Source organism: Colius striatus, chromosome 3 (genome assembly GCF_028858725.1).
Source record: "Colius striatus isolate bColStr4 chromosome 3, bColStr4.1.hap1, whole genome shotgun sequence".
Taxonomy (NCBI): Eukaryota; Metazoa; Chordata; class Aves; order Coliiformes; family Coliidae; genus Colius; species Colius striatus.
The window spans coordinates 45535563-45558059 of NC_084761.1; the positions used below are offsets into that span (position 1 = coordinate 45535563).

General features: G+C 36.7%; 1 protein-coding gene across 1 annotated transcript in view; it reads right to left on the minus strand.

Moving 5' to 3' along the window:
- Window positions 1–22497, minus strand: part of BANK1 (B cell scaffold protein with ankyrin repeats 1) — a 165718-nt gene that overhangs the window by 111600 nt on the left and 31621 nt on the right. Inside the window, exons 4-7 of the mRNA XM_061993195.1 lie at window positions 20637–20702; window positions 8559–8704; window positions 7255–7393; window positions 5165–5307 (exon numbers count right to left, since the gene is read on the minus strand). Of these exons, the coding sequence (XP_061849179.1) occupies window positions 5165–5307; window positions 7255–7393; window positions 8559–8704; window positions 20637–20702 (494 nt within the window). The remainder of the gene's footprint in view (window positions 1–5164; window positions 5308–7254; window positions 7394–8558; window positions 8705–20636; window positions 20703–22497) is intronic.

The following is a 22497-nucleotide window of genomic DNA, read 5'->3' on the forward strand; positions in this document are numbered from 1 at the left end:
AATTCAGTTAGGAAACCATACTATTCTCTTATTCCAAGTAGGCTTTCTTATATATGAGATGAAAGGCTGAGGGAGCTGGGCTCTTTAGCTTGGAGAAGACTGAGGAGTGATCTCATTAATGTTTACAAATACCTAAAGGGTGGGTGTCAGGAGGATGGGGCCAGACTCTCTCAGTGATGTCCAATAATAGGACAAGAGGCAATGGGTATAAGCTGGAATATAAGAGGTTTCAAAGAAATACAAGGAAAAATTTCTTCAATGTGAGGGTGATGGAGCACTGGAAGGGGCTGCCCAGATGGATTGTGGAGTCTCCTTCTCTGGAGACATTCAAAATCCACCTGGATGAGTTCCTGTGTGACCTACTCTAGGTGGTCCTGCTCTGGCAGGGGAGTTGGACTAGATGATCTTTCGAGGTCCCTTTCAACCCTTAAGATTTGGTGATTCTGTGTGATTGGTACTACCTTAATAGAGTTCAATCTAATGTAGGACGAAAATAAGTAATAACACTGGAATCAGCTGAGTGTATATGCAGATATTGTGCCATGAAAAAAGAGTGCAATTTGCTTGAAGTTTTCCACTTCTTTCTCTAGGGATCTAAAATCTGAATACTCAGGCAATGATTTAGCAAGTTATCTTGTCAACTAAAGTTCCTTTGTTCTACTACTCTACAACAGTAAGGATATCTAATTTAGGTGTTTGGGTTTCTTTTGTTAAAGAGAAAGAGTCTATACTAATATTTTTTATCTCACATACAGGAAGGCCTGTTCCAGTACTTATTTGAAGATAATAGCAGAAAAAACTGTAAAATAGAGCTAGCAATAGGACCACTCTGCACTATTTGGCTCCACACCACCACAGAGGTCACCTTATCCAAGAAGGAATTCAGTTTAGAGACTTTTACTCTCCTGCTCCAGAGCACTCACAGACTTATATGCTGCATTTATTTATTTTCATGTAGTCTACACACACCCCTGTAGGCCCATCAATTCTTGCCAAGAAACCCCATCAACACTATGCACCTAAATTCATGCCGAAGCTTCACCAAAGCTGACACAAGTAGAACTGCATTTAAAGTTAAGAGCAGTGCATGGGCACAGTGAGCCAGTCAGGAGTTTGAGAAAGCTCACGTTTTATCTCAATCACAGAATCACAGAATCTTGAGGGCTGGAAGGGACCTCAAAATATCATCTACATGACAGAAAAGAAGTAAAAGCCTTCATTTCCCCCAGTGTCCTTGCAGATAAGTTCTTTTCAGGTTATGCTCAGAATTAAGTTAGTGAGTTTGTAGGCAGTTCTTCACATGTTCTCTGAAGACCAGCCAGCTCCTCTCTTCTCTCCAGCCTTCAATCTTGGTCCTGCTACTCATCACCAACAGCTCATCCTTGCTCAGTGCTACCTACTCAAGTGTATGCACTATCCCCATTCCCTTGCTCCCTTCTCAGAGCACCAGGACACAGCTGTGAACAACAGAGAAACCCCAAGTGGTGACCATCACACCTGAGCTTGCAAAAACACCCTTGAAAAAGGAGAGCACCAAGCACATATTTTGCTACTTTTGTGAATGAGCTGATCTACATTCTTTACTGCTAATAACGCCCTGAAACACGTGCCACTGAAGCACTGCATACACAGCCAATAAATTAACATATTTTTCACTGGCTTTATCAGTGCTAACAAGGTTACATTTTACATAAATATGAACTTCTTCAGTAGCTTTTAAATATCAGGCGTTACTTTATATGCAGTTCAATATCTAGATTACTTCTGCCAAACAGAATGGGCTAGGCTTAAAAACCACATAGGCACTTCTGATAATTTTAGCCAGTGAGAGAATATTGAAGAGTTTTCATATTGAAAAGAAAGAAACATTTTAAAGTAATGGCTGCTGATGTGGCTTAGAAGATTCAAATATTAATAATAGCTTCAAATTAAGTATTTTTGGAGATGAGGTAAATGTGCATACATAATATTACTGCGTAATTCATGTAGCTATTTCTTAAAAGTTTTCACAGAAAAGGCTATAGTCATTCTTTGCTTTCAAAATACACTGTAAATGGACTCCTATTTGATGACTAAGATAAAAACATTCTTTAAGATACCAGGTCTCTCAGAATCACAGGGGTATTGTTCAACAAAATTTGTCTTGAAGACTTCCCGAATCTCTACAGATATTCTAAATCACTGAAATTAACAGGAACCTGTCAATTTCAGTAATAAGGATATGTCTGTAGTTTCATATCTGTACCAGGAAACACAACACTAAATAACTGAATCAATAGTTGCATTTGGTAGATGGTCTGACAGAAAAATCAAGACAGCATGTAAGTGCAGCAAAATGTTGAAATGAGAAGTTTGATGAAAAGGAAAGAATGAAATATGGAAAAAGTTTAATTATGAATTATAAAGAACGGAAAATTCAGTCTGTACACCTTGTTACTATAACAACACAAACTTGCTAGGAGAGTTTTTTTAATGGAGAAATATATGAGAGAAGAAAAAAATTCAAGGCCTTTAGCTATGCCCACATTCATATACTCTGATAGCAAGTTCATTCACTATTATGATTCAGTTATTAAGATTTTAACTTTTCCTACTGTACTATAACATTTCTTTTTATTTTGAAACTTATGCAAAAAACTTTTTGGTTTTTTTACTCTATTTCCTTAGATTTTAAATAATAATTTGGTTGTTTAAAATGACTTGCTAACACTGGTAAATCCTTTTTAAATCCAGACAAGTTTGGAACATTGAAAATTACAGTCTATCAGATGTAGCAAAGAATTTCATTAAAAAAAAAAATTAAGAGAAATATTAGAATACATTTCATCTAAAATACAGCTAGTATTAATTTTTAACTCCTCTCTAGAACGAGGAATTCATTAAGTGCAGCAATACCATACTTTGTTGGTTTCCTGCTAAGATAAACAAAGTTACCTGATGTCTGTAAAAGGAATGGATAGCTATAAGTCTATGTGTTGTGTTTTGTTTATCTGTTGGCTTTACTGAGAGACAAAGCGAAAAAGTGGACAATAATCTCAACTGTTATAGCATCTCAAAGTAGCTGAAATGGTTGGCAACAGAATACATGATACAATGAAAGCCTTTTACCAAAGCATTATGTCTTTGGTATGCATTACTGTATCAATTTATTTTCATCACAGAATTTTAATGAGGAGATGCTCAGAGTGCAAGCAGTTCTGAAAATCTTGAACATTTTTTGAATCACAGATATTGCCTTGATCAAGAAGTGCCGTAAGCTTCTCTATTTTATTTTAGTTTTGTTTTCCATTGTGTTTGATTGTTACTTTGCATAGACCAACAACTCTTGCCCCAGCATACTTCTGCAAATAAGATGTTAGTCTGAAAGGTTTTAATTATACCAGTTAAATAGAAGTTACTACTACTTCTCCTGCTTGATGGGAATTCTGATTAGCATAACCTGTTTTGTTTTTTCTTTGTGTAAATATATTTTAAAAGATTAAGTTGAATCATATTCTGTAAATTACATCTTTAGGATGTATCTTAGTGTTACTAAATCAGATTTACATGAGAGCTTAAAGTATTTTACAATTCTATGGAAATAGTTTAGGTTCTTAGTGTACCTCACTCTGTGGCCCAGCAGGTACCATTAAATATGATGACAAATCTTGACATACATACGTGCAATTTCAAAAGAGTTACCATTACTATACTGTCCCACAGAGCAGTTGTGATATTGTGTGGACTGGAAAAATTACCTAATCATAAACGTGGTGTTGGCATTAATTTTTCAATTGCCAAAACAACAAAATTAAGAGCAGACAAATTGTGTCTCCTCATTTAAACCCTTGCTTATTATCCAGATGAATAGAGGTAAGGAAACAAACATACATCATAGTTACAGCACTACAGCTGCACTTCCTCGTGCTCTGCACAGAACTATTTTTGCATTTGAATATAATTTGAATTGCATGTTTTAATATTAATCATGCTGGTTAAATGAAGGGTCAAACTCCCAAATAATATAAATAATGCTCCAGTAGAAATACCAGGTCTGTTGTAGGTAGATACATGGGTGACCATGTTAATTATAATTTTTTAATCATTATGACACACTTCTTATGCATAAAGTTTTAAATGAAACCTCCTAGAAGCTTACTTTTATGTCCTTCAAAATACAGACTGGAAAAATTATGGGTACTATAAAGATATTAGGAATGCTCTTGTAGTTAGTCTTGCACCATTTTTCTTGTGCAACACCCTGTTTGCTTAGAACAGAAGTGACTTGTACTTAGAAGGAATCTACCCCCATCCTTAATAGAACACTAATAATGCAATACATCATTTTTTATTAATCCTTTTGTTATGAGTATAATGCCTTAGGTGGTAGATAAGGTACATTTGTCACAGGAAAATGAGACTGTCTGCACTGGAAACACAAACGATTATTTTTGTTCTGGCTTTGCAATTACAATATAGACATCATGACAAGTCTGCTTGGGCTAGCTACCCTTCAATAAAGGATATTTGAGATTCTGTCCTTTCTTAATAGATGATTTCTTCTCTTATTATTTTTTATGTGCCATTGGCAAAGGACACGCTGCAGAGCACTGCAGCCTGCTGTGCTGACTTGAAACCCAGCTCAAAACCTGTATTCTTCTAAATATATGCAAAGAATATGCATGGAAACCAGCAAAGTACATGAATGATAATTCAGCAGCTGTAAATGGACTCTATATGAATAGCAACCTACTGTCTTTCACAGAAGCTATGACAGAAAAATCCCATTTACTGGTGAGTAATAACTCTCCAAACACAATGTGATTTAAGATTACTTGCTCCTATTGGTTTCAGAATATACTAAAATGAATGCTTTAAATGGAGAGGGACATCACTCCTGTTTGTTATTATTTTCATCCTGTAATGCAGGATGTTGTTCATTGGGTATATACAGCACAAAGAATATTTATATCAGTGCCTATACAAAAACAAGTAAGGGAGAAAATTTGTTTTCACTTGCCTGACTTGCTTACTAGACATCTGAAGGACAGGCCTCTATAAACCTGAGCCTGTTATTGAGTCATTATTCATTACTGTTCAATCAAAAGATTATGTATTATCTTGTAGCTCATAGGCATGTGTAATCTTTTTTTTTTTTTAATTAAAAATACAGAAGTCAACTTACCTGACAGGTGAAAGCTATTGGATTAGCCACTTTCTTAAAAATGTGTTCAATCTCTTCTAGGGCAGTATAGTACTCTATCTGTGCTATGGTCTTAATGACTCCTCCACAATAGACATTTATATAGACAGGGCCAGCAGGAAAATCTTATAAAACACAAATCAGAACAGTAGGTGAAAATATTTTACAGTTCCAGATCAGAGGCCTCACAGAATGAGTAAAAGAACAGGAAAACATCATAGAAAATGCTTGGAGTGGATGATTTGGATTTGCATCTTACAGATGATTCAGTGTAATCAGTTTTCATGTCAGTCTTTCAGTCTAACATTAAAAACCTCACAAAAGCAAATACATATGTGTATAAAACTAAGCTATTGTAATGCTTTACATTAGAAAGCAGATGAAAACAGTATGCTTCAAATTTCTAACTTCCCTTTAATGGATTGATGATCTATAATCAGATTCCTTATGACTAAAAATTAAGGGAAAGTTCATTTATTAAAATAGTGGAATTGCTATTTATCTTTCTTAATTGCAGGCAAGGTTCTCAAAATTGGATTTGAACTAGGCTACAGAAATTGCAGTATAATTACTTCCATTCCAGTTGTTTACCTAGCAAAAGCAGAGGAGAGAGGCATTTGTACAATCTGTTACTTAAGTATGACTTGCTCTGTGTATGCAGCATGAGCCCTCTTTATGAGCACATTTTATAATTCATCAGTATTCACTGTGCCAGGCATCCTGCTGTAGCATATCAGCACAAGCACAGTTTTGTTAAAATTCTAACTCTGCCCACAAAAGAGTGATAAAAATGGGCAATGCTGAAAATGGAGAAGAATAGTAGGGCCAAAGAAACTAAATGAACAAAACATCACCTTAAATCATTTAAACAGAAGCTGCTTAAATGTTGTGGGGTTTTTTTTAAATAAAAAATAAACATAACATTGGACCCTTGTGAAAAAAGAGTACTCCCAAACTTCTGACTTTTCCAGATTTTGAAACTAAAAGCCTACTAAGAGGAGCATTAAATTAAATGGTCTAAGAAACATAATTAAACTTGGGATTCATCTCTCTGTGAAACTTTTCATAATATTTCATTTACTGTTCATATTTTATTTCTTCATCCCATGTAGAAACCTTCCTGTGATCAACAATGCTCTCACAGAATAATTCTGGAAGAGTCTTTTAAGACTTGTGAATGAGGATTTCAGCTTTCTTCCTCTGAGATCCAGTTACAGGTGAAAGTTTCCTGTTGGTCATGTGCTTCCTAATCAGGTTTCTAAAAAAAACTCTGCACCATCACAGTGACAAAGAACTCCCAGGCCATATGTGGCCATCGTTTCAGGTTAACAGCCAGGACAAATATCAGGCCACTGAATTACCCAAATGTACATCGAAGAAGCTGCTGTTTAAAATTACAGCTTATATGTAAAAATCTTTCTATCTGATGTTGTATTGCAATGGTTTTAGAACAGAATATTATATAAGTTCATTTGAGAATTCACAGCATGCAGTGCAGGAGCAAGCTACACTGAATACTTTAAGTGAAAATTTTTTTAAGTCTTAACATACCATGTGAGTGGGGATAGCTGTGGCCCTTCTATCTGCACAGGTCTCCTGAGAGACTGTTGTTACATAGTTGAAATTGTTATGGATGGAGCAGTTGAAAAAAATCATAGTCGTGACCAAATAAAATAAATAATTGTGTGTTGGTAAGAATTATAGAGAGGAGTATAATCAAATTTACCACATTAAATATAAAATTAAACACTTTAGTAACAGAGTAATAAGAAAGGAATATTAGCTTTGCATTTTATGGCAGTGATTTTGAAGAATGTTAATCTGTGACTAATCAGTGACATTTTAAGACTGCCACCTGCCATTCAACCACACAAAAACAATTTAGTAGAACCTAGTTTCCCATAAATCACAAGATCTTGCTTCTTTCTCTGCATTATTAATAAGTGTTCTGTGTGCAAAACCCATGTACAGGAAACACCTACAAAATAGTAGGAAGTGAAACTACTTATCAGAAAAAGTGAAGGAAGTAAAAATTTTTCTTTCTACTTAAAGATAAAGAATGCTTTTCTTACTCAAGGCTTTCACGTACTTGACCTTCTTACTCCAAGAGGCTGGCTTTGTCCTAATTCGTTGATTATCTGCTATGAATTCAATTTCTAAAGTTTCATCGTCTATTTCATCTTTCAACAAAATGAATATTTCACCAGGGTTCTGTAAAATTAAAATATGTTCCTATTAGTCCTTCAGAAAATTATACTGAAAATGTAAAATGCAAATGAAAAAATAAGTCATAGGGAAACATCCTTTACCAACAATTTCACACAAAAAAAAGTCACAACACTAAAACATGCTGCCACCTCAGTGCTAGCCTTCAGTATTTTACTGACATAAACGTCGCAACTCATACAGTAGTTCAAATTCAGCATACCTAGCAATATTTTAAAACAGTATTTTAAATGCATATATTGGTGAATTGCTATATTTTCTAAGACCGTTCTACTTTAAAGTCTAGAACAATGACATTCAGCCTAAAAAGAACAATCTAAGATACTTTAGTCTCACTTAAACTCTTACAGGGAGCTGACAGTGAAGTAAGACAGAGGCAGCAGACAATACCTCTCTAATGCCTCTTGAATCAGCGGGAATGTTACTCCCTTAGAACTGTATGGATCTCAACAATGAAATTATGTGTGTAAATCCTCTTTGAAAGACAGACAGCAAGTAAAATACATGACATCCCACATACACTGCAACCTCCAGATCATGGCCACCTGCTTATGAAAAGGAATGCAGTGCTGGATATTGTACTTCTGTTTACATTTTCACATATTTTCCCACTGCAACTCTAATTAAAACCAAACACATACGAACATTTATGCCCATCAAATATGCATGCAGATATGGATATATAAATACTTCTGATTTAATTTAAAATCAGATCAAGTATTTAAAATCAGATCAATGCTCACATAAGCACTTGTGTAACTCGTGGTATGGGCATATATGTATGTACCCACACAGCCATCATGGGTTCTTGCCAAGAGACAACCCGTATCTCTCAAGAAGTGCCTGACTACATGCTTCCTCTAAACTACAAGGGCCACATGGCACTAATATCTGTACCCAAGCTGTTAAAAACTTCTATTAGAGATAAAATCCCTCAGAGCCCATCTCAAAACTATTTTATTTGCAAAACTTTTGGCTGCAGTGTAAATGTGACACAATGGCAAAATAAATCCCCCTGCAGTCTTGATGTACTCTCATTTTGGCCCCTTATTGGCTTTTTTTAAAAAATGTTATATTATGAATGAGATTACAGAACAAAGAGAAAAACATTGACTGTTATCCCAAAGATTTTAGCATCCAAAAACCTTACCTCACATGATATTCTTCCTGGAAGCACCAGTATTGACTGCTTATTAGTTTCTAATGTTTCAGAAAGTATCTCTGTTTTAAAACTGTCTGTTTTTTTCAATGCTCCCTTGACATCTGACAAGTTAACATCAGAGCTAATCTGGTGATCTGAAATAAACAGTGTGGAAAGAGGACATTGTTAATAAACCCACATAAACAAAACATGGAGCTGATGTGGTTTCCAATACATTACTCATATGGCACATTGAATCACATTAAGGGCTCCTGCCCTTAAGCCTTGCAAAATTCCTTTTCATGCAGGTGAGGTTTCCACCTTTGATAAAGAGCTTGCCTCTGAAGTTCTGATCCTGCAGCCTTTATTTACATGTTTAAGCGCTGTTCACATGCATCATCTTAATAAAGTCAAAAAGGACACGGCCTTTAGACCACAGTCATCATGAACAACTAGATCACAGAGATCAGACAGTTTTGTAGTCTCAAAACAAACTTTCATACACAGGCATAAACTGGAATTTTTACCACTCTTACTTTCCTTGCATGTAAACACGGACATGCTACATGTTCACAATATCAGCCTGCCTGTCTACAGGAAGGACTTATGTGAGGGCAGTGATACCAGTGACCAGATAACTTATGACAGCAGACACAGATTTCCTTGATACAGACTCCATAGTTGTTGCCATTCTCCATGGACAAAATGACCGAAGGCGTACTTTTTCTTTTTTGTGGGCGGGATATTCTGGGTTTGGAAACGCTGTGCCAATCATAAAGATAGCTTCCAACCAGTTTCTCTTCTGTTTTGCTGTACTGGTAAAGGCCCTAGAGCCACAGTGAAAACCTTCAGCAAATCACAGAATTTTAATGGGGAAATATAAAACAACTGACAAGTGCATCTACAGAGCTCTGACTAAGCCTGAGCTTGAAAAAAAAAAGCTATTCTTCACACCTGCTACTTCTCAGTTGCATCATTACTACTCCTTTCTAGACACTCTATTACCCTGTACAAAATGCTTTTGCCACCCATCTCAAAGGACTGCAGCAGCTCTTTGTCAGGCAGGGATTACCCAGCATATTGCAGTCACCTAGTTAGATTAATGATATCATTCCAAGCAGTTCAGAGTTAAAAAATCTTGACTGCCTGGTGAGAAAATATCCTGACACACATCAACAGTATCTTGTATTACTGTAAATTACAGAACACTCACAGTAAATTACATTCAACAACATAAATAACTTCTCAGGCACATCTTTTCCTTTTAAATAGATGTAGAATATTAATATAAATTAGTGATGGGCAGAACACAGAACAGTAGAAATTTGCCTTTCCTCAAACAAGTACCACAGCCATTCTGATTTTTTTTTTCAGAAATGCTAGGTGACTTGAGGCACAAAAACCACACAAGTGCTCCAAAGTGGTACAGCACTCTTTCCATTCAGCATCACTATTGGTAATTCACAATTAGTTTTTCAACTTCTTGCTTGCCTTTATTTCCCCATATGTACCAGTTTGTCTAATACAGAATGTTCCCTTTCCTTACCAACCCTGCCTTGCTTAAGGCAGCACAGAATTAACAACCTTTAAGTGTGCCTGCAAAGTGAAGTTCTGCCAGGGAATGTAGTACACAAATTAGGTATGCTGACCTTGATGTAGATTTTTTTTTTTCCCAGAGATGTGCTTTTGATTGAGGGGAGAAGAGAGCACCATGTTTCGCTGAAAAAGCCAAAGGTTCTTTGAACATATAAGATGGGCGGGTTCAGTGTTCCTCACCAGCTTGTAACACCTTTCTGGCCTACTCCTGCTTATATCCTCTACCTTTAAGGCAAACTAATTCTGAATTTAAGCTGTGAATTCAATGTAGATTGGTAAAATTACACTGCAACTATATGTAAACATAGTTACTGAAGTACTTTTGATTCTATTTGCTTTAATTTTTTTTTGGAAGATAATTTGCTACACTGAACAAAGGCTATTTTGATTCTGAATGGGAATCTACCCACAGTTCAATGCAGTTTAAATAATCCAGCTCAAAAAATAAGTGCATTAATTTATCTGACTAGACTTTATTTAGCATCGCCCTTCAGAAAAAGGACAGCCTGAATCCTTGCTGAGGAAAATAGTTACGTTACTGTATGCTTGTCATATGTACTTTCGGAATAGAATGTGTTCATATTTTAAGTCACTCATAAATCTTAAGCACATAGAATCTACTTCAGAAGACAACTCACGTGAAGTGCACATTTCTTCTGAATTTCTTCTGACATTTTATGCAAAGGAGTCTTGTAAAGGTAAGAAACATTTAATTATCAGACTGACAGCAATTCTGGTAGGCACTGGTTTCTCAGATGTCAGCCTTCTGTCTGTGGCTATTCTTCAGGGATCATGAGGATGCATTCTAACCTATGTGAAGTTCATTACAGCTTTATCTCTACAATCTGAACTCTAATTATCTAAGGTGACTGTCTACACCTTTAGACACTAATGGTGTAATTCATCTGCTGAGAAGGTCAGTTTAATGTTTTCCCCCACATCAATTGCATTTTAATATTACTGTGCATAGTGACACATAAGTACAATATCAGCACTTCAATCAAGTCAGTATTGGAATTGCACAGCCACAAAGTTTAGACAATTTTTTATGAAATGTAGCTCTTACATGAATAACTTGGAAATTTAAAAGAATGAGGGATTCCCCTGCTGACTGTGAAAGCAATTTATTAGCTAAAAACCATCAGGCAAGACCTCTTGCTCTAAATGTCAGGTCCACATGACAATCAATGAAAGTCAAGTGCAGCAGTTCAAGATTAACAGGGATCTATATTATCACTACTATATATTTAATAACCAAACTCCAGTGACACTATCTCCAGCACTCAGATTCCTACTAGTAGTTTCACGTCTGTCTTCAAACGTGGAACATAAAACAACTGTGTGAAATGTTACTTGTAAATGCTGAACAAGTAATATACCAGAGATTAATCAAGCCTTGGCTTGGTGGCATTAACTAAAACAATGTAGCTCATAAGGATTTAATAACATAGCAATGAGTAACACGTGTGGGCAGAAGGTGTGGCCTGACGTACAGGTTTTTTGAACACTTACATTTTTGACATCTTTACTGTGAATCCTCTTCACAGTCTTGCTTATAACCTGAAAGCAATGGCTAGCAAGCTCCACTAATTGCTAAGGTTTTCAGAAAAAATATTATTTAATAAGAATTTACAACTGTAGGTGAAGATTAGCTTAAAGGAAACATAAAAGAACATCATTAAAATGCTGGAATATCTGAGAGAGAGGATTTATTAAAGGGTATTTGCTGCTTGGTGAATGTGTTCTTATTAACATTTTATACAATGGTGGCCTATCTGTGAGGGTCTTAAAATGTAGCAGTAATGATCAAAATAATAGATGTGTAAGACCAGACCTTTTCTTGTAAGATCGAAGTATAAGAAATTATTAACTATATCTAATGATGCTTAGATAGCACTATGAGCTGGAAGCTAAAACAGAATGAAAATCTAAGATAATCTTCCCTCGAGTTTTTAAGGCAGTCCGGCTGGGAATTACTATCTGTTACAGAGGGTAATGCTCCATTTCTATCAGGTAACTTTCATTGCCTTACTTTTCACAAATATCTACTGCTGATGGTCACACTGAAAGGGCTGGTCTGAAATTAAAGTTCACATTTAAATAATAAAATATTACACACATTTACTGTAGCAGTTATTCACTTAATTTGGCACAGTGCTGCTGTTTCAATGTTCTTTGTAAATTCATGGAACTTCAATACATCAGTTTGATATACTCTACACAAAACCTTTTGGAATGCATTAGTGCTTCCAATTTAACATTTGAAACTGAATTAATGAAATTGCATGAAATTGCATTCCTTTGCACAAACTAAGAAATTTCAATGAATTTTCTCTAGTTTTTGTGGCTTCAACAATTAATGCCTCAGTATGGCTTCTGAATAACTTCATGCCACATCCAATCTCCTGCCCTCAAATTCTAACTTTTAAAAAGATAATCTTAGCTATCCCTATTACAGTCTACATAAGGATTATAAATTGTCTCTGTCTTTGAATACTTGGTACTTGCTACATGCTTTGAGGCAACAATGCATGTGACAGAACTGGGGTATTAAAAATAGCAGAAAACATAAACTTATGAAAGATTTATGTGTTTTCTACATCTACCCATGGAATGAATCTCACAGATGAAATTAAGCTGGTATTACAAAAGCAAAGTGCCTACTAACTTGACAAATTTCAGTTCTTCCTCATGCTTTGCTAAAGCAATACCAGCTGAAGAACTGAAATTGCATTACAAAAAAGGTCCTCAATTATGCCTGGATCACACCATATATAAGAAGATGAGAAATATGGACAAATCAGGTTAGGCAGATGACAAGGAATGGAAAAGTAATTAAGCACATATAGCCAACTTGTCACATGGAAGAAAAGACACAGTGTTCCAGTGTCAAAGATGAAAATAAAAATAAAGAGAATTATAGGTAGAAGCACTTAGGCTAAATTCAGAAGATCGCTTAAGTGCAGGAGGCATCCCATATAATATGGTAGGACTGCTCCCCAGCACAATGTGTTGTAAAGCAGAAGCAGTTCCATTGAGTTTTGTGAGATATAATCGAAAAGGTGCTCTTGTGTAAGTGACTTCCTTGTAATTTGTTGCTTAAAAGTCAAACATATCTGTGAGTACTCTGCAGAAATATGGATGAAAGTAGAGCCATCCAGAAAAAAAACAAAATAACCTTTTGTAATGTGGAAAAATTGGGGAAAAAAAGACTGATGCACATCATACTCCTTCTGCCATCCATCATAAGTTTCATAGACATTTAGAAAAATAAATTATCTTAAAGTATGGGTATTTGTAAATGTCCATATGTAAATGCATGAACTCAGCAGAGAGTGCAGCTGAGTGGGATTGAAAGGCAGTGTAAATTGTTCTATAAATGATCCAAGAAAGGCTGAAAGAAACATGGAGTCAGAAAGCATCCACCACATTGGGCTTTGTTCAATGAACCTCTTTTCATCAGCATGAAAATGGGATTTATTCATTTTTACCATAAGCTCTTTCCAAGATATGATTTCGAAGCAAAAGTTTTCTTTTACTGATGGTGAGAAAGGGCTTAGGAAACCCAAAGTTTCTAAAAATCACAGAAAATTATTAAATATATACTTAAACATATAAACATCCAACTTCTATCTTCATTTCTTTCATTCATTTTCTATCATGTAGAAATACCAGACCAAAGTAAACATATTCATTATCAAATAAGCTCTAAATATTGTTTCTCTCTATGCTGAATCATTTATCTTTTGCAAATAACACTGACAGTTACCTTTCTCAAAAGCATTCTCAGTCCCAGTTTATCTTGCATGGTTGAATTCTTCCATCAAGAACAGTACCTTTCTGCAAGTTGGCCTATTTTGCCCATGTTTCTAAAATGTTTCTATTACTTCATTTATGGCGAACACTTTTTCTTGCAAATAAGCATCAGATTGCCAGTTCCTTTAAAAGCTATGAAGAAGAGTTTTTCTTTTTCTGAATATTTGGAGTTGGTGTTGATGTCATCTCAATTTTCTGTCTGCAATTTTTGTTCACATTTATTTCTGTCCCATAAGAGAGAAATCCCTGGAAACCCCCCACACCTATTGATTTATGCATTATTATAGATATGTAAACAAAGACTGATTTGATTGCAAAGGTGCATACTTATCTGCTCTTGTATTAATGGATATGTTCTTGTACACAATAATTTACCACTGATATAACAGTAGACTAAAAGCACCTAAACACAATATAAAAGTTGCATTATGTGTACTCGTATTACTTCTGACAGTAAAATCAAAATATCCTGCCTGCAAATAATCCCAGAACAGTGAAAAGCCATTTACCAGTAATTTATCAATAACCCGTAAGGAAAAAATTGCATAAAACTGTAGGTGTTTCTTTATATACATTTTTTGTATGATTTTAACTGTATATTCAGAGGAGATCTAAGTTTATGGCAATTAACTAGTTCCTAACTGGTCTGTGGCTTGGAAGAAAGATTTGATTTAAACTTAGAAATCAGTGCTTCGACTAGAATGCATCCATTTAGTGGCTTTTTGGGACTAAGTATATTTTTTACTATATATTAACCCACGTTGTTATTTTTACTGCAATCGAATCTAAGATTTTCAGCTGCAGCAGCAGCACTAATAATATGACCACTCTGCTGCACTAATAATATGACCACTCTGCTGAGCTTTAGACACATAGTAAGACTGTTCCAAATTGTTTCTAAACTATTAGGCACACTGATTAGTTTAGAAATAATAACTACCTGCCTGAGATAATTTAAATGCTGAGCAGAACTGTTGATGAAGCCCAAGCCTATTATCTCCAGTTTCTACATTCTGCATACTTTCATCCTGCCTCTTCTCCAGAGAGAAGTAAACTGAAGTCTGGTCCTCTGCATGCACCAGTAGTTCTCAGTTATTAAAGTCTCACGTTTTATTAAAGAGTGCATCTATCCAGCTCAGAGCTACTGGAGCTCTACCACAGCAAGAACATTTTTGCAGCTTCGTTCCATTCCTCTGTGGTATCAGCTCATACATATCTCACCTCTGTTTCACGAAGGTTAATAGAACACTAGACATTGGCCAAAATCTGAAACATGCTGTTACAACAGAGACAGGTTATCCTCCTGCTGCTGACTCAAATTACCACTGAAGACAAAAGGAGTGCCAGCAGAGACGTCCAGGGTTGTACGTAGACTTGCAAAACTTGTTTGCTTGATCAAATGGTCCTGCAACTTCCTTATTATTCCAAAGGGCTGAGCTGCAGGTGTCTAGTGGCTCCATTATCTCTAAACTATAATTCAAGCCTCTTATAACTGGCCTGGTACAAATTGTGCACTGTGCTTGGTCACAGAAGTGGCATGTGGCTACATTCTGAATTACATACATAAAAAAGAACACAGAGAGGAACGTTTTAGAATCAAGTCATACTACAGGGAACCACGCTTAGCAGGCAGGCCAAAAGCTCAGATTTCAGGCTGGAAAGGCTGTTAGGTTTTTACAGACATCACCCTCGAGGAACCACTAGTGAGTTGCCAAACCTTCCCCACTTGGCCTTGTCTGAAGCTGTTCTCTTGAAGACAAATGTTCTTTGAGTCATCAAAGTTCAAAAAATGACATGGCTGGAAGCTCATGAAATTCAACATAACTGAAAAGTCTCTTAAAGACTGCACTGAGAGACAAGGAGAAGAGACACTGATAGCTGGCATTCTCAGCCTTCACCCTAGTCAAAGGATAGGATACATATCATGACTAGTACAGAAACTTTTACTGAAGCAAGACAACATACTCCATGTTATAGCATCCTTTAAATCAATCTGGTAACAGAAACTAGCTTGAACTGCAAGCACTTCATTTACCAAATAGTGTCTTAGTCTTAGTCTTGTACTCAGTCCGAGTATGGCAGTAGAGCTCCAATACTCACACAGGGCTCTTATCAATGCCTGGATGAAATTTATGATGCTGTTCTTGATCTGTACAGCTCTAAATTACATGGGAATTGTCTATCTAAGAGACCAACGTCTCCCCATGCCATGCTGCCACAGCTGCTGTCAGCAGAAAGACTCATGCCAGACACATTTGAGATTAAAGAGTAGAAAAAAAAGTGAGTTGTCAGCAAGACTGACTCACTAGGGGACAGGCTGCTGTGCAATTTACTCCCACCTTTGGTTTGAAATAACTAAAATTTATGGACCCTTAAAGTGGTGTAAAAGGTATACTATTTTCTCAGGAACACAATCAAGAGTGATATTTTTAGATATATCAGAGAATTACGCTTGCTTTCTAAACCCTTTCATTATGGCTATGAATAGGCTGGTAGTCTGAGGTCTTTATCTTTTAAGACGCTGTCCTTTAATCCAATACCTAGATCCCAGGATAGGTACATTTTGCTAAAATAGGATTTCAGATAGGATTACAGGGAGCTATGTCTCCTTAGCTCAGAGAGGAGGAGAGCGAGGGGTGATCTCACTAATGTTTATAAATACATAAACGGTGGGTGTCAGGAGGATGGAGACAGGCTCTTCTCAGTGATGTCCAATGACAGGACAAGGGGCAATGGGTACAAGCTGGAACATAAGAGTTCCAAAGACACATAAGGAAAAACTTCCTCACTGTTCAGGTGAGGGAGCACTGGAAGGGGCTGCCCAGATGCGTTGTGGAGTCTCCTTCTCTGGAGACATTCAAAACCCACCTGGATGAGTTCCTGTGAGACCTACTCCAGGTGGTCCCGCTCTGGCAGGGTGGTTGGACTAGATGATCTTTCAAGGTCTCTTCCAACCCTTAAGATTCTGTGAATTTGGAAGGAATGCGGAGACTGCATTCTTATAGCGTTCTTCATCTTTTTCTATTTAGGAAAACCTCTTAAAACCCCAAGGAAAACATCCATCTGATCAGCCAAGTGACTTTTATGGCCCTGTCTGTCTGGATTGGAGTAGATAATCTTTTGAGGTCCCTTCTAACTCTTAAGAGTCTGTGATTCTGTGAAAGAACAGCATAGCAGAAGTAGTCTGATAGACCCTCTTTATCTGCAGACAGGATGCCATCTATTTTCTTATAAATTGCTGGCCTTCTCCAGTTCAGTTTGGTAAAGCACATCAGAGTCCACATATATTTTAGTTTGATGGAGACCTATGGGCAGGAGCAAAAGATTATATCTGCTGTTAATAGGCAGTCAGCTATTAAACTATAAAATTATCTTTTTGTGCTCTGCTTGCCCATCCCTAATTGGTTCAGTTAATTACTATTAGGATCCAAGCTTTAATGACAAACATTAAAAGAGACAAAGCTGTTTCACAGCAAGGGAACAGCCTTTTCTGTACCTGAATATCACCTAATGAGTATTTAAATCTGAGGTTCTGTTTTTCAGGTGAAAAAAATGAAAGCCAGGTCCACATTAAGGCATTCACATTTTATCTGTATGGTTACAGGGCTGTATACTCAGATCCCAGTAAGATTGTTTCACTTTTCCAACTTTAGTGTCATTATATTATTACAACTAATGATTCTTTGGGAAGCAGAAAATTTCCTGAGGAATCACATTAGAATTTATCAAAATACAGCCTTCTGCTCATAAATATAAGCCTTTTCTTATAAAGAAACCAGAAATCAACATGTAACATTTGTGAGTGGCTAAAGAGCTGACTTGCTCAGCTATCAGCTACAGGAATCAGTCCTCATACATTCACGTCATGATGATCAGCATTCCGCAAGTGGATCTTTTCTAACACTCACTAGCAAATCAATTGCTTTCACATCTGCTTGTAGCTCACAGTTCCCCAAAGGATCTCAGCGATCATATTGTTTTTCCATTTTCCGATGTACTGTCTGAACTTTTCCCTCAAGGCTTTGCTCAATTTACTGTAGTCAATCACTTCTTATTGATTGCTAGCACTTGCTCATTCCTCATCTATCTTTTTTTATTGGATATAGCTTGTTTTGGGTTGTGTTTTTGTTTGTTTTTTTTTTTTTTTAGTATGTCCCGTCATGCACTTGCTGCTCTTTCCAGTCTCATTGGTTTAGATTTCTCATTTAGCTTTATACTTCCAATTTGTTCAAGTTTCATTTTTGTTCAAGTCTAAATTCCATGTTGTCTCAGCTTATCCTTTTTTTTGTACAATATTCGCATGCTCAAAACAAACTTCAGCTTTTGGCATACAAGTCTCCACTTGAGACCTTACATAAAGCACTGATCTTCGGTTAATTTACAGAGTTCTACCAAACATCCTTTCTGCATTTATAATTTCTCCCGACATTTCAATTTTGTGTCATACATACATTTCTGCACTGCATACACTTCCTTCTTATTAGGAAGAAGCAAAGAGAATAGAGAGACCCTGGAAACAATTTTTCACAACTAATCCAAAGCAGAACCCTGTCTGGTTACCTGAAGATTCACCTGCTTTCTGCAGGGCACAAACACTGGCTCATTTGCAGCCACTCTTTTTGACTTCACAAAGGCTGACATCCTGAATCTTGGAAGCTACAATCATTTTACTTCCTGGGCTACTTTTCCCTCCAAAGTTCTGCACTGGTATAAGTACTCCCTCTTGCACCAACACAGAAGAATGCTGACCACACATTTCCTTACACTATTTGGGAATCAGTCTTATCCTCATATGCAAGATGCAATTATTAGAATTCTCTTTTTCTAGTTGGACCTTTCAGTCATCACAGCAACTGAGAATCTCTTTGGTCCTCTTAGCAATAACATCATTAGCCAACAGAAGCTTACATACAACCAGTGTCATCAAGACAACTGCCAAAAGTTGACTGTGAATTTTGATCTAGGCAACTTCAGCAAACATTTCAAGCACATTTTTTGCTTTTAATGCAAAACTGTCTTAGCTGAAAAATCCTCAATGCACTTTATTACAACATCAATCATTCATATGATGAGAAATTTGGACTTAAAGCTGCTCTTCAAGTCCCCATATAAAAGCAGGAAATGATTAATATAAAAAGAGTTGGGGTTTAAAGTAGGAGTAACTTGGAGGAACATCTCCCCAGTCCTTTCTTTTCCTGGGATTCTCTGTTTTCTCTGACCAGTCCCTCTTTTACTGTCTCATTTTTGGGACAGCATGATCACGAATGAGAGGAACAGTGATACCAGCTTATTGAGCACCCGGACAATGAGCCAGTAATGACAAAAAGCCTTCTTTGTACCAACAAACTTATTCAATGCATGGACCCATGGCCCATTAAACACAAGACCAAAAGAGACATCCTTATAAACCTTGGAAATAGGTCTGTAGGGATAAAACCGTGCAGCTTTACAGTGGCTTTCTGCTTGAGATCATACCAGTACACCCGGGATGCCAAGAGAATCACAACAGTCCCTGCCAGAATGAGGGTGGACTAAAACGAGGAGACTTAGTAGAGAGAAACAGATAGCACCAAGTTCTCCCTTCCACACTCTACGCATTTTAAAGGGGCATGTTTCCAACTAGCTCTGGTCTGGACCTGTAGAACACACACATTTTAGTGTCTAAAGTGCACTAAGTGAGCTCCCTGAGTGTGCTGTTTCAGTTTTATCTGAAAGGACTCCAATCCATATGCTCCAAGATTATTCGGCATTGTGAACCAAAGCTTACTAAGTGGGAATGACTACAGTATTTAAAAGCACATAGGTTGATGCTCATGTCTTGAAATTAACTGAAGAAGCTACAATTCTAAACTCTATACATCACTGACACGTTTTGAATTTGTGCCAGTAAGGAGGAGACAGTGAGCTTGCATCATCCCTCTGCCCTTAATCTTGCCAGCAAAACAGACCTGCAAAGCTAGTAATCTCACAGTCCATTAGCATAGAACAACTATGCCAGGAATTCCAAAATAACTTACTTGTTCTTTTCCATCAGTCAGCATGTTGGTGCTGTTAAGCCAATTACTTTGCAACAGTGTCAACCCAGAAATAAAGTTGTTAAAGAACTGGAGACAAGAAATGTAGCTCTTTACTAAAAGCAAGTGGAGATTCTGCCAGTATGTTTTCCCTACTAAGACTCTTTACAGGATTTCACAAACACAAAGAAATCAAAATGGCAAATGTCAACATGTGACGCAGTTGTGATGCAGGGCTTCTCCTAACCACTGGCTGCCAATGAATGATGTTGCAAATGTAATGAGAGTAGGACTCTTCTATCTGAAACTTCAGGTCAGCTCTCTCTCTATCAGAAGCAAAAGTCCTCAAGCTGGGAAGACAAAAGGAAAGCTCTCCATGTCCCCCTTTTCCTCCATATCTCCCTTTTTCTCCACTTTGAAATTAAAGGAAAAAGGAAACATCCCTGTTGAATCTTCTGTCCTTTTCACACTCCTTACAAGAATGTGTGAGTATAGATGTGTGGGTGGACATTTGAGAACAAGGCTTATTCCTCTACACAACTGTATGCTCTGGGAAGGTTAGTTTATTGCCTTTCATGTCTGACAAGATGCCTGAAAACAAATCTAATTTTCTGAATAGTACTGGCTTTATTTGAGGAAATGCAAGAGGAATTCAACTCACCATCTGCAAGAACTGCTTCGTAGACATAAGACAAAGGGTATCCAGGATTTTCTTTCTGTGGCTTACCTAGGAAAAAACAATAATTCTTTAATGGTAACTACTTGCAAATACCTTTAACTGGTCACCAAGTCTGATTAAAGTGATCTTGCAGATCACTTGTTTTTTTCACAGAATATTTAGTTTGTTCTAAGGAAGGCCTTAGCATCAGAAATTAATCCGTGACAAGAAAGAAAGAGGCAAGATAAAACAGAGTTAAGAACACAAATGGACAAGCAACTCAAACCCTCAGAAATAAGGAAATACCGTGACATTGATTTCCACTTTCTTTTTTTAGATGAAATTCTGTATTTTATTCTAGATGTAAGATAAAGCAATCTTACAGCTACAGTTTTGTAGAGAGAATTAAAAAAAAATAAAAAATACAAGGGTTAGTGGAGAGGAACAAGTCTAGATAGATCTTTAGATGGAATTGCATTTATCTTTCTTCAGTAAACATCCCCGTGACTGATCTTTTCAATTTACTACAGCAGATAAGAAATGTGGGCTTGAGAGAGAAGTTTCAATATAGCAAACAATGGGAGCGGAGCTTGGCAAAGGAAAGAGGAAAGTGAGAAATGGAAATTGGATGTAGGCACTGCGGTTCGGAAGACAAGACAACTGTCCAGGGCTGTGTTTGACAATACAATAAATCTGGCTATGGAGTTCCCAGCATTGGGTAAAGAAGTCCAATGGCCACAACATGTAAAGTATAGGTAAAATATCAAAAAATTCTCTGTCAGTTCCTATTTGTTGAAATGATTTTGATGGCTTAAAAACTATCCCAGAAGACTTTCTGCCGTATTACACAATATCTGTCTATGCCACTTTCTTTCTTTTGTTGCTTTTTTCTTTTCTTGTTGGATCAAGTTATCGCTTAGTTTTCCACATCTGAGGCAACACTGACATAAGGCCTGCTTGAGCTACACATTGTGAGTTCCAGCTAATCCAAAAAGCATCCTGTTGTGCAGCATCTGTGGGATCCTGATCAAGATCCTATGTATATTGCTGAGTGCTGGAGAAACGAATAATGAATATTCCTACAAGGGACCAAGACTGTAAAATAAGAGTCACTGGGCAAAGACATCAATCCTAGGATGAGAAGAGGAGCCTGGGAAAGCTACAATGACTTTATTAAGGCTGCACAAACCCAAACACTCAGTCTTTCTCCTTTGCTGCGTATTGTTGACTATTTCTTTTATATTGCTCTGTACCATGGATAGTGTGCAAGTTAGACCTACTCTGGCATTGACTTGTGGTTTTGTACTTGAAAAAGCTGTTGTTTACTGTATTCTGGCTCAGTTATTCTTGTGATAACAAAAATCCGGTGAATGAGGAGAGGAGCTGACTGCTGCTTTAGAGAATTTAGATTATTTCAGATTCCCATCCTGAAGTTTTGAGGCCAAAAGCTAGAAGGCTTTTAAAACATGGTTTTCAGAAGTGCTCATTAGTTCTGTATTACACTTTCTGTGAAAGACCTTACATCTGACCTGAAGACATCTGAGTAGTCACAAACACATCTGAAAGGAAAGGCAGTTTGAACGTGGATGTAAAAAATACTGTACACTGAAAAATGTTATGAAAAGTAATGTCTCAGAGTGGTATGAGAAGTGGAAGAAATGCTTCACCCTAACCTTGCTAAATACTACTATGCAAAATTATGAAAAAACACTGTTTGGACAACACTCAATACAGAAAGGAGTTCTACAGGAAAGCACATTATGAAATTAATAATTCTGTTTTCTCAACAGGATTTGAATGGCATTCAAGACATACATAATGCAACCTCAAACTGAAATACAAAACAAAGTACCAAATAACTAAT